This window comes from Eleutherodactylus coqui, chromosome 12, assembly GCF_035609145.1.
Source record: "Eleutherodactylus coqui strain aEleCoq1 chromosome 12, aEleCoq1.hap1, whole genome shotgun sequence".
NCBI lineage: Eukaryota > Metazoa > Chordata > Amphibia > Anura > Eleutherodactylidae > Eleutherodactylus > Eleutherodactylus coqui.
Window position 1 is genome coordinate 129458602 of NC_089848.1, and position 17508 is coordinate 129476109.

Here is a 17508-nt window from a genome sequence, read left to right on the forward strand (position 1 = left end):
TGCTAGAGTTAATAACTCTGCTACACTATAGTTGTGTGACACTTTTTGAGGGCCACACCACAGTTATTAAACTTCTTGTTCATTGAATACACGCAGTGGGGTCTTCCGTTTGCAAAAAAGCGAAAACATTATATTTGGCCTGCAGGCTTGCGCCAATTTATTTCCTGCCTGGGAAATCTAATCACTGGTAATACAGCATGCTGAGGGGTGGGGGTAGGCCTAGAGGACGTGGACGCGGCCGAGGACGCGGAGGGCCAAGTCAGGGTGTGGGCACAGGCCGAGCTCCTGATCCAGGTGTGTCGCAGCCGACTGCTGCGCGATTAGGAGAGAGGCACGTTTCTGGCGTCCCCACATTCATCGCCCAATTAATGGGTCCACGCGGGAGACCTTTATTAGAAAATGAGCAGTGTGAGCAGGTCCTGTCCTGGATGGCAGAGAGTGCTTCGAGCAACCTATCATCCACCCACAGTTCTGCGCCGTCCGCTGCTGCAAATCCGAATCCTCTGTCTGCTGCTCCTCCTTCCTCCCAGCCTCCTCACTCCACTACAATGACACCTGCTCAGGAGCGGGAACACTCCCAGGAACTGTTCTCAGGCCCCTGCTTAGATTGGGCAGCAGCGGTTCCTCTCCCACCAGAGGAGTTTATCGTCACTGATGCCCAACCATTCGAAAGTTCCCGGGGTCCGGGGGAAGAGGCTGGGGACTTCCGCCAACTGTCTCAACAACTTTCTGTGGGTGAGGAGGACGATGACGATGAGACACAGTTGTCTTGCAGTGAGGTAGTAGTAAGGGCAGTAAGTCCCAGGGAGCAGCGCACAGAGGATTCGGAGGAAGAGCAGCAGGACGATGAGGTGACTGACCCCACCTGGTGTGCAACGCCTACTCAGGACAGGTCTTCAGAGGGGCAGGCAAGGGCATCAGCAGGGCAGGTTGCAAGAGGCAGTGCGGTGGCCAGGGGTGGAGGCAGGGCCAGACCGAATAATCCACCAAGTGTTTCCCAAAGCACACCCTCGCGCCATGCCACCCTGCAGAGGCCGAGGTGCTCTAAGGTCTGGCAGTTTTTCACAGAGACGCCTGACGACCGATGAACAGTGGTGTGCAACCTTTGTCGCGCAAAGCTCAGCCGGGGAGCCACCACCAACAGCCTCACCACCACCACCATGCGCAGACATATGATGGCCAAGCACCCCGCAAGGTGGGACGAAGGCCGTTCACCGCCTCCAGTTTGCACTGCTGCCTCTCCCCCTGTGCCCCAACCTGCCACTGAGATCCAACCTCCCTCTCAGGACACAGGCACAACCGTCTCATGGCCTGCACCCACACCCTCACCTCCGCTGTCCTCGGCCCCATCCAGCAATGTCTCGCACCGCACAGTCCAGCCGTCGCTAGCGCAAGTGTTGGAGCGCAAGCGCAAGTACGCCGCCACGCACCCGCACGCTCAAGCGTCCACATAGCCAAATTTATCAGCCTTGAGATGCTGCCGTATAGGGTTGTGGAAACAGAGTCCTTCAAAGCTATGATGGCGGCGGCGGCCCCGCGCTACTCAGTTCCCAGTCGCCACTACTTTTCCCGATGTGCCGTCCCAGCCCTGCACGACCACGTCTCCCGCAACATTGTACGCGCCCTCACCAATGCGGTTAGTGGCAAGGTCCACTTAACTACGGACACGTGGACAAGCACAGGCGGGCAGGGCCACTATATCTCCCTGACGGCACATTAGGTGAATTTAGTGGAGGCTGGGACAGAGTCAGAGCCTGGGACCGCTCACGTCCTACCCACCCCCAGAATTGTGGGCCCCAGCTCGGTGGTGGTGGTATCTGCGGCGGTGTATGCTTCTTCCACTAAAGCACCCTCCTCCTCCTCCTCAACCTCTGTCTCGCAATCTAGATGTGTCAGCAGCAGGACGTCGCCAGCAGTCGGTGTCGCGCGGCGTGGCAGCACAGCGGTGGGCAAGCGTCAGCAGGCCGTGCTGAAACTACTCAGCTTAGGAGATAGGAGGCACACGACCCACGAACTGCTGCAGGGTCTGACAGAGCAGACCGACCGTTGGCTTGCGCCGCTGAGCCTCCAACCGGGCATGGTCGTGTGTGACAACGGGCGTAACCTGGTGGCGGCTCTGCAGCTCGGCAGCCTCACGCACGTGCCATGCCTGGCCCACGTCTTTAATTTGGTGGTTCAGCGCTTTCTGAAAAGCTACCCACGCTTGTCAGACCTGCTCGGAAAGGTGCGCCGGCTCTGCGCACATTTCCGCAAGTCCCACACGGACGCTGCCACCCTGCGCACCCTGCAACATCGGTTTAATCTGCCAGTGCACCGACTGCTGTGCGACGTGCCCACACGGTGGAACTCTACGCTCCACATGTTGGCCAGGCTCTATGAGCAGCGTAGAGCTATAGTGGAATACCAACTCCAACATGGGCGGCGCAGTGGGAGTCAGCCTCCTCAATTCTTTACAGAAGAGTGGGCCTGGTTGGCAGACATCTGCCAGGTCCTTGGAAACTTTGATCAGTCTACCCAGGTGGTGAGCGGCGATGCTGCAATCATTAGCGTCACCATTCCTCTGCTATTCCTCTTGAGAAATTCCCTGCAAAGCATAAAGGCAGACGCTTTGCGCTCGGAAACGGGGGCGGGGGAAGACAGTATGCCGCTGGATAGTCAGAGCACCCTCATGTCTATATCTCAGCGCGGTGAGGAGGAGGAGGAGGAGGATGAGGAGGATGAGGAGGAGGGGGAAGAGACAGCTTGGGCCGCTGCTGACGGTACACCGGCTGATTGCCTGTCATCCTTTCAGCGTGTATGGCCTGAGGAGGAGGAGGAGGAGGATCCTGAAAGTGATCTTCCTAGTGCGGACAGCCATGTGTTGCGTACAGGTACCCTGGCACACATGGCTGACTTCATGTTAGGATGCCTTTCTCGTGACCCTCGCGTTGCACGCATTCTGGCCACTACGGATTACTGGGTGTACACACTGCTCGATCCACGGTATAAGGAGAACCTGCCCACTCTGATTCCCGAAGAGGAAAGGGGTTCGAGAGTGTTGCTATACCACAGGACCCTGGCGGACAAGCTGATGGTAAAATTCCCAGCCGACAGCGCTAGTGGCAGAAGGCGCAGTACCGAGGGCAAGGTAGCAGGGGAGGTGCGGAGATCGAGCAGCATGTACATCCCAGGCAGTGCAACAGTCTTTAAGGGCCTGGCCAGCTTTATGGCTCCCCACCAAGACTGTGTCACCGCTCCCCAGTCACGGCTGAGTCGGCGGGAGCACTGCAAAAGGATGGTGAGGGAGTACGTAGCGGATCGCACGACCATCCTTGGTGACGCCTCTGCCCCCTACAACTACTGGGTGTCGAAGCTGGACACGTGGCCTGAACTCGCGCTGTATGCCCTGGAGGTGCTTGCTTGTCCTGCGGCTAGCGTCTTGTCAGAGAGGGTGTTTAGTGCGGCTGGGGGAATCATCACAGATAAGCGTACCCGCCTGTCAACCGACAGTGCCGACAGGCTAACACTCATCAAGATGAACAAAGGCTGGATTTCCCCAGACTTCTGTTCTCCACCAGCGGACAGCAGCGATACGTAAGCAATACGTAGGCTGCACCCGCGGATGGAAGCATCGTTCTCTATCACCATCCAAAACGGGGACATTTCTGCTTCATCAATCTGTGTCTAATATTCCTCCTCCTCCTCCTGCTCCTCCTCCTGAAACCTCACGTAATCACGCTGAACGGGCAATTTTTCTTAGGCCCACAAGGCTCAGTCATGTAATTTTTCTGAACAATTTTTATGTTTCAATGCGCTTAAAAGCGTTGGAACTTTAACTTGAACCAATTTTTCGTTACACTGGGCTGCCTCCAGGCCTAGTTACCACTTAAGCCACATTAACCAAAGCGATTAATGGGTTTCACCTGCCCTCTTGGCTGGCCATGGCCAATTTTTGGGATGTACATTAGTACTGTTGATACAGCAATTTTTGTGGGCCCTCGCCTACAGTGTAATCAAATGAATTTTTAGCCCACCTGCATTACAGCTGACGTTACCTCAGCTGTGTTGGGCAATGCAATGGGATATATTTATGTACCGCCGGTGGCTTCCTGGCACCCACCCATGCTGTGGGTCCACAGGGAATTATAAATGCATCTGTTTCCACTTGTAAAGAACCCCAGTCAGACTGGGGCATGCAGTGTGGGCCGAAGCCCACCTGTATTACGCACGACATTACTACCTCAGCTGTGTTGGGCAATGCAATGGGATATTTCTATGTACCGCCGGTGGCTTCCTGGCACCCACCCAGGCAGTGGGTCCACAGGGAGTTTTTACTACATCTGTCCACTTGTAAAGAACACCAGTCAGACTGGGGCATGCAGTGTGGGCCGAAGCCCACCTGTATTAAGCACGACATTACTACCTCAGCTGTGTTGGGCAATGCAATGGGATATTTCTGTGTACCGCCGGTGGGTTCCAGGGAGCCACCCATGCTGTGGGTCCACAGGGACTTCACAATAGGGAGTTGTACCTGCCTGTGTCTATGAATTTAAAAGCCTGGTCTGACTGGGGCATGCAGACACCTTGACAGAATGAATAGTGTGTGGCACATAGGTTCCCCATTGCTATGCCCACGTGTGCAGCTCCTGATGGCGGTGGCACAGGATTCTATTTCTCATTGCTTCTGTACAGCATTGTGGGCTATCGCCCCGCCCCTTTTAAAGAGGGTCGTTGCCTAGCCGTGCCAACCCTCTGCAGTGTGTGCCTGCGGTTCCTCCTCATGGCAGACGCACTTATAAATAGACATGAGGGTGGTGAGGCATGAGGGCAGCTGAAGGCTGCGCAGGGACACTTTGGTGTGCGCTGTGGGGGGGAGGGGGGGCGGTTGGTCAGCATGTAACCCAGGAGAAGTGGCAGCAGAGTGTCATCCAGGCAGTGATTGTGCTTTGTTGGAGGTAGTGTGGTGCTTAGCAAAGGTATGCCATGCTAATGAGGGCTTTTCAAAAGTAAAAGTTGTTGGGAGGGGGGGGGGCACTCTTGCCTCTATTGTGGCTTAATAGTGGGACCTGTGAATTTGAGATGCAGCCCAACATGTAGCCCCTCGCCTGCCCTATCCGTTTCTGTGTCATTCCCATCACTTTCTTGAATTGCCCAGATTTTCACACAAGGAAACCTTAGTGAGCATCGGCGAAATACAAAAATGCTCGGGTCGCCCATTGACTTCAATGGGGTTCGTTACTCGAAACAAACCCTCGAGCATCGCGAAAAGTTCGTCCCGAATAACGAGCACCCGAGCATTTTGGTGTTCGCTCATCTCTATTTATTACCTTTTTATTAACAATTTTCCATTACAATTCCAAAAAAACAAAAAGAAAAAACAAAGAGAAGAAAAAGACAGAAAAAACAGAGAAACCCTTTTCATTGTTAACATATTGAAATGTAGTAATACTGTGGCAATATCCAAATTATACCGGGACTACAGCATATATATATAACCTATTGAAAAGGAACAAAATAAGGTAGGATGAAATAACATGAAGTAAAATAACATGAAATAAAGGAGGTACACTTCTGATCGAGACTGTTGAATTATTTGAGTCCTAAAATCTATCGAATTTACCATTCTACCGTATGTTTCCAGGGTTTGGGTAGGGCGGGGGGGGATTTCGGTCCATGGAGGGGAAGCTATAATATGTGGAGGGTCAGCAGGTCCGCCTCATCTGGGTTTAGCAGTTAAGGGAGGTGGCATTGCCTTTTCCTGTCCTTAGGGATTATTGGCCATATAGTCTATCCAGGTTGCCCAAAAGGTCATTCGTGGGCCCCCGGAAGCAAATCTTCATGAGTATGCCTCCAATAGTTCAGGCTTTTATGTACAAGGTGTTACCAAATATTTGGGACTTTATAATGGTTTGGATTTTTTATAGGAAAATTTGAAAAAAAGGAGAAGAATCTTTATCAAGTTTTTTTTTTTAACACGTTTTAGTTCCCACGGGCGACTTGATCTTGTAATCATTTAATCGCTTGTACGATATACTGCAATACTGCAGTATTGTAGTATACAGTGATTTTTGATGTTGCCCTTTCAAGCCCTGCCATGGCAGGACTTGAAAGGCATCTATGCGTGGCAGCCCTCAGAGGTTTTAGCACACTCCAGACTACCATGCTAGCCTATCAGCACCCGCACATTGCTTATGGGGCGTGGGGGGGGGGGGGGGGGGAATCCCCAATCCCACTGTTTAAACAGGCAGTCAGCATTGTCCTCCACAAGAAATGCTCATTTGCTTGATTATTGGCCCTTCGTTCACCCAGCCATCGCGGCACATGAAAAATCAAAACTTTCATTGTTGTAAATTATAAATGTGCCACCAAGCGTGACGAATCTCTAAGGCTAACTTCACACTGGCGAGCAATATGGCCCGATTTAGCGCTCACCTACATGCGATTGCGCCACGGATGCGAATCACTTTGGGGACGAAGCGATCTTCCGCCACGGCTCATAACCGCGGCAGAGGAATCCGGAGTTTCTCCCATCGTTTTCAATTGGGGAAACTTCTCCTTGCATCACACCACATGCACCCAGGACATGCTGCGCTGCTGCCGCCGGCCCCACTGAGAACAATGGGAGATGCAATGCCAGAGCACACTCCAAGATAGGACGTGTCCTCCGCATCGCTCATGTGTATGACCCAATTCAAAAGAATGGGTTTCATATTTGTGCGCCTCGCAACACACAAATCTTCCAAGATTCTCTCAGCCGTGGGAAGCCAGCCTACGACATTCCGCAGCAACATCCGCAGCGCTGACCGCATATTTGATGTGAAATTGCAGGCAGATTTAAGCCATTTTCGATTCCACATCATAATCTGCCGGGAATTTGTAGCAAAATCTACCGCCTGTTGTGGTGCAGATTGCAGGCTAGCGGTGTGCTCATATGGCGGACTTTGGCACGTCTTCTGAGCCAAAATACACTTACAATATGCGCCCCACTGATTTGTAATGGATCGGTGTCCTCGTCTTGACAACATTTTTTTTTATTAAAGCGTTTTTAAAACGTTGCAGAAATAAAAGGGAAATGTGATAATTCCCAGCGAGAGAAACCAAGTAACCTTGTAGATATGACAGCTTTTAATGGCTAACAAAAACACATGATGTTAGTGCGAGTTGCGAACCTCTCAGGGCTCTTCCTCAATCTTAATGAAATAGATCCGAAGAGGCAGTATACACACACTTATGACAAGGCACAGTCAATCAGAAATACAAACATCTTTAAGTAGTCACTGATAAGGGAGTGAAGCTTTTATGGTCTCTGAATTAGTGTTAGGGGGTCACCAGGCCAGCAGTGTTATCTGTGCTGTAGATCTCTCATACCTCCCAGTCACACATGAATCCTCATGAAGCGTTTAGTCCTCTATTGAAAGTGTCAAAAGTTGTTATAAATTTATATTCTGAAATTCTTCTATGGCTTTGTGACTTGAAATTGCTTTTCAGTATCATAACTTTCATATCTTCTATGTCGTGTCCGTGACTAGAAAAGATGATCCATAATGACATTGACTGGAAGTTGGGAGTTGTTGTCCAGCTGCAGAATACATTTGGAACCAATCAGATGCCTCCCTAATGGTATTAGAAGGATACATAACGGTCTGTATTTCTCAACATTGAGGACACCATAAATCCTGACCAAATCCCCATCTCCATCTGCTGAAATGCAGCCCCAAACCTCCATTTTTCACTGCTGCCTGCAGACACTCATTATTGTACCGCTCTCCACAATGCTTCACTGCTGCCTGCAGACACTCATTATTGTACCGCTCTCCACCATGCTTCACTGCTGCCTGCAGACACTCATTATTGTACTGCTCTCCACCATGCTTCACTGCTGCCTGCAGACACTCATTATTGTACTGCTCTCCACCACGCTTCACTGTTACAAACAATCATTATTGTACCGCTCTCCACAATGCTTCACTGCTGCCTGCGGACACTCATTATTGTACTGCTCTCCATCATGATTCACTGCTGCCTGCAGACACTCATTATTGTACTGCTCTCCACCATGCTTCACTGCTGCCTGCAGACACTCATTATTGTACTGCTCTCCACCACGCTTCACTGTTACAAACAATCATTATTGTACCGCTCTCCACAATGCTTCACTGCTGCCTGCGGACACTCATTATTGTACTGCTCTCCATCATGATTCACTGCTGCCTGCAGACACTCATTATTGTACAGCTCTCCACCATGATTCACTGCTGCCTGCAGACACTCATTATTGTACCGCTCTCCACCATGCTTCACTGCTGCCTGCAGACACTCATTATTGTACAACTCGCCACCATGCTTCACTGCTGCCTGCAGACACTCATTATTGTACAACTCGCCACCATGCTTCACTGCTGCCTGCAGACACTCATTATTGTACAACTCGCCACCATGCTTCACTGCTGCCTGCAGACAGTCATTATTGTACAACTCGCCACCATGCTTCACTGCTGCCTGCAGACACTCATTATTGTACAACTCGCCACCATGCTTCACTGCTGCCTGCAGACAGTCATTATTGTACAACTCGCCACCATGCTTCACTGCTGCCTGCAGACACTCATTATTGTACTGCTCTCCACCATGCTTCACTGCTGCCTGCAGACACTCATTATTGTACTGCTCTCCACCATGCTTCACTGCTGCCTGCAGACACTCATTATTGTACCGCTCTCCATCATGATTCACTGCTGCCTGCAGACACTCATTATTGTACCGCTCTCCATCATGATTCACTGCTGCCTGCAGACAATCATTATTGTACAACTCGCCACCATGCTTCACTGTTACAAACACTCATTATTGTACTGCTCTCCACAATGCTTCACTGCTGCCTGCAGATACTAATTATTGTACTGCTCTCCATCATGATTCACTGCTGCCTGCAGACACTCATTATTGTACCACTCGCCACGACGCTGCACTGTTGCAAACACTGATTATTGTACTGCTTTCTGCCAATTCTGAGCTGATGGCCCTGCTGGATATCTTCTTGTTTTGAAGGGAAGCAAGAATGTTGTGTCTCATCTGCTGCACTAAGTTTCCTTGGCCGACCGCTGCGTCTACAGTCATCAACGTTGCATGTGTCTTTGTGCTTTCTTGAAAGAGCTTGAACAGGTACATCTGGAAACCCCTGTCTACTTTGAAATCTTTGCCTGGGAGAGAGCTTGTGGATGACACTACCTTGTGTCTTGTTGCTGTGTGACCTGTGACATGAGCTGTCTTCCACAACCTCACCTTTGTAGCAGAGTTTGACTGTTCATCAGCCAGTTTTAAGCCTCTTAACCAGCTGTTTGTGTTTCAGTTAGTGGCTGCGTTTCAACCACATATCAACATGACGATCATTATCAACTGTTTGGTATAATTGGTTAATCATACGGCTGACTATAAGTCCCTGACTATGTAGAACTGATGCTGGAGGGGAAGGCCGGTCACACCAAATACTGACGGGATTTACATTTCTCTTTTGTTCAGTCACTTTGCATTTTGTTAACTGACAAAAATAAACGATGCGTCCGGCCGGAGCGTCCGCCATAATGATACATCACATGTATAACTACACCAGTATATGAATGTATCCGGATCTATGAGGAGCGCTGAAGACACAAGCTGCACTACAGAATACAGCGGATGCTTCCGGCACATCCTTCAGGTTTCCCCGGAGATCTCACCTGTGTAAGACATTGTATGACGCCCGTCAGCTCCGATACCGCAACCACTTCGCTCACGTCAGTCTGCGTGGAACGATCCGACTCATAGAGGCCGACCCGCAGCTGATTGGAGATCGACTGCCTACGAGAAAATACATCACAGGTAAAGAACGCTTCCAGTTTTAGTTATTGCGCACATTTCTCACTTCCTCTGCTTGCTGTCACCAAGCGGGAACGTTGGGGATTACATACCTGAAGCATCAAGGCATTGTTGTACAGGTGACGTGTCCAGAGGCATTCTGTGCTAAAGCCGGGTTGACACAGCCGAGAAAGTCACGCGAGATTTGTGCATTGCGGAACGCACGGATATACGAGTGATGCGGGGAAAAATGTGCGGCGTGTTCTATCTTTGGGCGCGCCCTCGCATCACTCATTGCTTTCAACGGGGCCAGCAAAACATCACGCCGCATGCCAGGTGCACCGACGCGTGATGCGAGATTTCCCATTGAGAACAATGGATAACACTCCGTGATCGTCCGCCGCGCCGCAAGATTGCTACTTTCCCGAAGTGATGCGAGGCAGTCTTAACACAAAAACGCCTCGCATCCGCAGGATAACGCATGTTGGCGAGCGCAATATCTGGTTGAGATTTACGGTCTGATGTAGCACCTACCTGTGTGAATTAACCTAGGGCCGGCGTTATATGAACATATTTGCGCAATATGCAGTAAAGAGGACCCATTGATTTCCCGGCTACGGCTGCTTCACACGGCTGAGATGATTGGGCGAGATTTGTGCGTAGCGAGATACTCAAACATGAACCCCATTCTCTTGAATAGCGAACTGTCCCGTCTTCGGCCGCTTCCTTGAAACACGTGGCGGTCCTCCGCCGCTGCGGTACTGAAGTGATGGGAGTGTTTATTAGACAAAACCGCGGGGACATCGCTACTTCGCAGGGGCCGTGAATCACGCCCCAATATCGCACTCACCAACATGCGCATCACTTCAGGGAAGTCGCGATTCTCCGCCGCGCCTAACAGCAGAGCGTTTCCCGTGGTTTACAATCACCTCCGCAAATTCGCCGCCGCGGGAATTCAAAAAGTTGCGCTGCTTTTCACACAACGTATAAAACTATAAAGATCCGAAAATCTTCATTTCTCTTTTTGCATTTTTATCGTATATTTCTTTCTTTCTGCCGCTTCCTCCTCGCCGAGGCGCAGTCCGTTCGCAGGTGAGACGGCGCTTCTGTTTTCTTACTCCATCACAGTATCAGGAGATCAGAATTCCTGTATGACGAAACCGAGCTGCGGCGGACCGACCTCGCGGAGGGAGCGCTCAGACGGCATTATTGTACTCTGTGTGACTGCGCTCGCGGGTTCCGTGATGGCTGCTAAAAATGGCGCTGCGACAGAATCCCAGGCCGAAAACAAACGGAAGCAATCACTTCTATCGGGAAGCACCGCCCCCGCCGTCCGTCTACAAAGTTTCTGTTCGTTTCTGCTTTATTTAGAGTATAGAATAACGTAGCTGACCGCGCCATTCTGTACTCCAAACATAACGGAGACAATCGGGAGCCTTATAAACCGACACCGCGCGCGGGGGAGGGGGGGCGGGGCTTCCCAATAGAAGTGATTCTCTTTGTTTCCTTTCGGGGATTCTGTCGCAGCACCATTTTTAGCAGCCGTCACGGAACCCGCGAGCGCGGTCACACAGAGTACACGGAGGGCGCGATCGCACAGCGTCTTGTGTTGTTAAACGTATAAGAACGTAAACTATAATGTCTACATTCAGTTTTATGGTAAAAGCGAACACAAACATTGACGCTCGTTTGGGCTATATTTCACATTTGCGCTTCAATTCTTTTTTTTTTGCAGTAAACTGAAGCAAAGTCGACTAATCTGCTGCGACTCGTGAAAAAACGTACGTGTTCACTTTTTTTTTTACAATGACCTCCTTTGGCGCGATGCATCGTACAGCGATATAACGCCCCGGACGCGTCGCCTGGAAACGGATTCGGTTTACTTTTCCTAGATTTTCCTTTTTCTCTTCATCTTCTTTTTCAGAAATCCGCGAACTTTTCTTTAATGTAAGAACGCGCCAACCGAGACGATTTTGAACGGATACGTTTTCCTTTAAATGAAGCCATACGGTTTCTGTTATTTTTCAGTTTTGTGAGGTTTACATTTTTATATTTTGCATATACGTATAAACACAGCGCGTCCACTCTGACCGTTCCGCGTCCGTTCCAGCATTTTGAGGTCACAATTGCGCCGCATTCTAGTAAATTAATAGGAATTCTATGATGCCGCGTCACACACTTGTCACATGTCAGGATAAGCGCTGTAACCTAGCAACAGGCGTGCTCAGCACATCACGTGACCCCGTGCACGGTATATACATAAGAGCCCCGGGGGCATCCTGCACACCTGAACTCGATCTCACGGACATAAGCCTGCACAGCCGCATCGTCGTGCTCCGGACCGGGCAGAGCTGCCGCCTCCAGGCTTCTGCTGCTCTCCATGTTTCCCTCAGCGTCTGTATCCATGACAACCAGTCGGCCTTCGCGCGGCACGTCACTTCCGGTTTAGAGGCGCAGGGCACGGCCATCTTTGATGTGGGCAACGGCGCCCTCTGTGATTAGTGAACGGCCGCTGGCCGCTGATCTCCTCATATCGCTAGAGAAGTTGTGTCACGTCCTCAGACTCCATTGTACTACAAGCCTATATTGGGCCTCATTTATGAAAACTGTGTAACCAGCCGTCCTTGTCGCCCGTAGCAACCAATCACAGCCCAGCCCACTACTGTGGTAAAATGGAAGCTGAGCTCTGACTGGTTGCTACGGGCGACAACTAGACAGTTTTCATAAATGAGTCCCATAATATCTGAACATACGTCGCCACATTCAGTCAATGTCTAACTCCGCGCAGCCCGTTTTATCTTATAGCTGTTCCTGGGAAATCTTGGCGGCAACCAACATGGCTGCTACTGTTGTCAATCATGTTTCACACCTGCTCCCGTATCATTTGCTGTTGCAGCTCCTTGGAAAGCTGGGTGCTGGTCATGCCACGGGCGAGTGCGGCGCCACCAACTTTCCCAGAGACATAAAACTCAAGGGACAATAATGTCGCGTTCACACATGGCGGGATTGGTGCTAATTATCCACAGCGGTAAATCCGAACCAAAAGCTGCGTCAAATTCCACATAAAAACGTTGACAAAAACCCCACAATCTGCGGATGTTGACACTAATTTTGGTGCGGATCCACAGCATTATTCTCTTCAATTGAAGGGGTTAAATCTGCCATGTTAATATCTGCACCAATGGTGCGTTTTTTGCGTTTTTTTCACACAGAATTTGCCCCGTTTTTGGTGCAGGTTTTCAGCGGTGTGACCGTGACCTCAGGCCGCTCGCACACAGGCGGTTTGTACAGCGTTTACAACGCCGCGCTAAACGCTGTAAACCGCCTCTATTGATTTCAATAGGGCTTCTCAGACGAGCGTTTGATCGCGGTGTTTCTAATGCAGACCGGAGGGGTAATGGGCGAGTCTGCAGGTGCCACGCTGTTTGTTCCTGGCAGCTTACTAACCTGCCAACTGCACAGATGGCAGACATTTTATTGGATTTACTGACAGCTGCAACAGCGGGGATTAGTGAGAAGAAAGATGCCCGCTGTTAGGGCTCATTCTCATGTGCATATGCATACAACGCTATAAGTATCCCGCGGCGTTATACGCATCACAACCAGTAGGTCTGCAGAAAGAGAGCCGGCAGAGATCACGTACAGCTGCGATTGGCATTGCGCATGCCCGGGAATCTGATGTCACGCACATGCGCAGACTGTTTTTTTTATATCAAATTCCCCTCTCTGTTAAGAGTAATGATGCGTATAGAAACGCCGCCCATATGAAATCCATGCGTATGGACAGCGAATCATATGCAGCCCGTTCAAGGGCCGCGTGCGATACGCCGAGAAATAGAGCATGCTGCGATTTATTTCTCCTGCGCATCGATACGCAGTGTCCACATGCAGGTGTGAAGGCAAGAGTGTAAGTCTGTTGATTTTCATCGCCTCCGTTCACCGCATGTGATGCACGGAAAAAAAGGCGCACATAATACGCCCGTGTAAATGAGGCCTTACCCAGAGGGAGGGTGCCCGTCAATGGCGTCCGGGTCTGCTAAGGCCTATTATCGCTATTATTAGTGGTAATACATTGCAGTACAGAGGTACTGCATGTATTATCATAGCGATCATAGGTTCACAGGTTCCAGTCCCCTACATGGACATAAAAAAGTCAAAAAATAAAAAATAGTAAAAAAACAATTTTTTAAATCTTGCACATTTTTTCCCTCTTTGTTTAAAAAATGTAAAAATAAAAAAAACACTTTGCTATTGTCACATTCCATAACGACCTGTAACATAAATGGAACTTTTATTCCTGCACAGCAAATACTGTAAAGAGAAAAAAGGGAGCCAAAATGCTTTTTTTGTTCATTTCGTCTCTCAAAAAACGCAATAAAAGTGATCCAAAAAGCCGCATGTACCCCAATATGGTACCAATAAAAACTACAGCTTGTAACAAAAACATACCCTCACAGAGCTCCGTCCATTGAGAAATAAAAGGTTCTGGGACTTTGAATGCAGAATTCCAAAATAAAAATATTTAAAAAATTAGTTTTTTTATTGTGCAAAGGTGGAAAAACCTAAAAAACAAAATATATAATTTGTCATAATTGCACTGATCTGCAGAAAAATTGCATCGTTAACTAAAGAAAATGGCAGAATTGACGTCCTAGAAAAAAATGAATCCAAGTTATGCAACACATTATATGTACCCAAAGATGGTACCAATGAAGCCTGCAGCTCACCGCACAGAAAACATCCCTCATCCGGCCGTGTCAACAGGAAAAGAAAAAAGGTACCGCTTCTGAAAAATGGAGATAACCCCCCCCCCCACCCCCCCCAAAAAAAAAAATTGCATCCTTAGGTCCAATATGGGCTGCGTCAAGGACGTTACACATTGCTGACCGTCTGAAGGGACGTTCCCTGCCCTGTCTACCTCCAGTGATTGGATGACAAACGCTCGTCATTCATCACATCTATTATGCGGTTGCTACAATTATCATTGATCGCCGGCAGCGCATCCTCGCGTGTAAACAGGATTTTGGTGCCGACAATGTAAACTGATTTGTGCAAACAGCCACAAGGTAATTGTGGCAGAAGTTGCGATTTAGTTTACAAAGAACCATCTTCTATGTGACACCCAGAGGGAGAGGGTGCGGATCATGTCAACATCCGCAGGGCTTCCATAAGTAGTCAGCTGTAGGTATGCTTCCTGTATCCTCCTTCTCCGACTTTAACACTTTCTAGGCACAAGGAGGGTTTTTTAGTCCTTGCTAATTTTGTGCAGTGAACATAAATCCGAATGTGCTTTAACCCAGGCTGAAGGGCGCTCCGGTGTGGCACATCCCAAGTCATGTGGTGCTCACAGAAGTGACCCGTCTATGGGCTACATGGAACTTACCATGTAGCTTTGGCCTAAATGCTAATACTCCTTAGACTATGATGAAAAAATGTACATGCGTCACAAAATACAACATTTTATTAAAGGGGGTTTCCTACTAATTACATTTATTATCTACCCATGGGGTAATGACTACTGGGACACCCTGGGTAGCTTGAACCAGGTGCTCCCACCCTTCCTCAATGAGGCAAGGCAGAGTTGTATTAGGTAATGTCTGAATATATCCGCTGCCCCTCTATACAACTCTACGGGAGATAAGTAGGTGGCGCAGCATGTTCACTCACCCTACTGATCTAGCATTTATCGTTGCCTCTCGTGTGGATAGGTGATGTATGTAGTTTGGGGGAAGCTGGTGGAGATCTCTTTATAATGGCCTAAAGTAACTGGATCCTTTCTCTTAAGTTCGCTTGGTTGTACTTCAGTGATGCTAGGCTATATGTGTAACTTCAATATCAGACAGTGCAAACAGTGACCTGGGGCTTATAGCAGCAGGAACTAGGTCTTCTAGACCAAGAGTAATCTACTATTTATCATAGAGGTTCTGTGCATTTTCACTGTATAGCTGTAATGGTGCCTCAGGCACCTGTTCTGGATGGGCATGACTGTCTCTGGAGTTGAGCCTATCTGGTGCTCTGGATGCAGGCCTGCTGGTACCACATCAGTCTACGCTTTACCTTGGCCTTTCTTTGGTAATTGCATTCTGCAGCTCTGACTAGTTCTTGGTCAGACAGAGAAAGAGGGCCAGGCCTGTACCATCTTGCTTCCTAGCTTTTAGTCTACGGTTTTTAACATCCTGGTAGCTCCGGTGAATACCCGGATCGATGCTTTTGTTTTGCTACAAGGAGCAAGGCTTGGGTTCGCATATGGTTTTAAAGAGAGTACGACAATATGGAAGGTTGAACAATAATAGTTTATTCAGGTTAACTGATTGAGCATAGTGATGAATAATCGTCCTTCTTTTGTAAATTATCTACATACAAATTTATAAAGGTTACAACTTATATCACATCACAAAGTATAAAGAGTGCAAATAACATCACATCCTCGGGAGGCAGCATCATCTAACTTGTATACCAGCAGCCAGGAAGCTCGTTTCAACGGCACCAAGATAGATAAACTTCTCCAGTAATTGGATCGAGGCGTCCCCTCACTTGTCAGAAAAGCTTCTGTTTTAGCTCCAGAAAGTAAAAAAATGTTAGACATGTAGGCATTTGTGCTATGATAGTATATTTCTTAGTCCTTGTGATGCAATGACACCAACGTATTTGTCATGAGAGGGAAAATAAACATATTGTGTGCACACTCCGTTATACAACCATAAATTCCTCTTTTCAAGCACACAATAAGCATGATTGTTTACTTCAGCTCTCTGTCCAGAGCAAAAGGTAACTCAAAGTCCACGCATGGCTGAAAGAAACAAGACGGAGTCTAAATAATTACACAATAACAATATCCCTGATAGCTTTTAATCTGATTTTAGGCACAACTGGTGCAACAGGTTAGAACAGTGTAACCTCAATGTGCTCCGGTCTCTGTAATGGAAGTATAGCCAATGCAATTAATTTAGCAGTTCACAAACACTCTCTCATGTGGCATCTGATAATTGCAGACTTATATTTAGGGTGCGCAGAGTATCGTTTTGTACATTTCACCAGCAGGCAGGACAGCAGAACTGTCGCATTCAAACCTGAACTACTATGCCACTGCACACTAAACTGTGGTAAACAATAAAGAAAACCACCACAAGGAAATCAATGTCCCTAAAGACCCTTACCCAGGAAAGAAACCTGCCTAAGCGCAAATAACCCTGACAAGGGCGAACCTGACCACATACCTGTGCCACTAGCAGACTCTATATGAGATAGGAGAAGACCACAGAAAACAAGCTGAAAAGGATAATAACCACAGTACTTAACTTTGAGAAGACTCAGGCAAACTGGAGATCCAGCTCCAAGCTCTGACTTCTTTTACATTCAGGGGAAGACTACAATTAAACAGCATTGAAGCTAAGCACAAGGCCAGGCTAAATAGCCCTGACAAATTACCCACAGGTGAGATCAAGCAAGTCTTACCCAGTATCACTCCCACCAGAGCATGGAGAAACGCATACAAGATTTAGACTACTTGATCCGTTCCAGGGAATCAATCCCAAAACCACCGCAACAAGAACTCACCCAGGCAAATATGGTGGAGAGGAAGCCACCTGTGCACTTTGCAAATTGCTTATTTGTATTTCAGACTTCTGATGCTGTGTGGGTGCTGTGCATTCTCTTACATTGATGGCTTAGAATATCACCATTGTCATAAAGAAC

General features: G+C 48.7%; 1 protein-coding gene across 1 annotated transcript in view; it reads right to left on the bottom strand.

Moving 5' to 3' along the window:
• The window catches only part of C12H10orf67 (chromosome 12 C10orf67 homolog), a 134128-nt gene extending 121916 nt beyond the window's left edge, over positions 1-12212 (bottom strand). Inside the window, exons 1-2 of the mRNA XM_066585702.1 lie at positions 12101-12212; positions 9696-9816 (exon numbers count right to left, since the gene is read on the bottom strand). Of these exons, the coding sequence (XP_066441799.1) occupies positions 9696-9816; positions 12101-12195 (216 nt within the window). The 5' untranslated portion in view covers positions 12196-12212. The remainder of the gene's footprint in view (positions 1-9695; positions 9817-12100) is intronic.
• Between the last annotated feature and the right edge of the window lie 5296 nt (positions 12213-17508).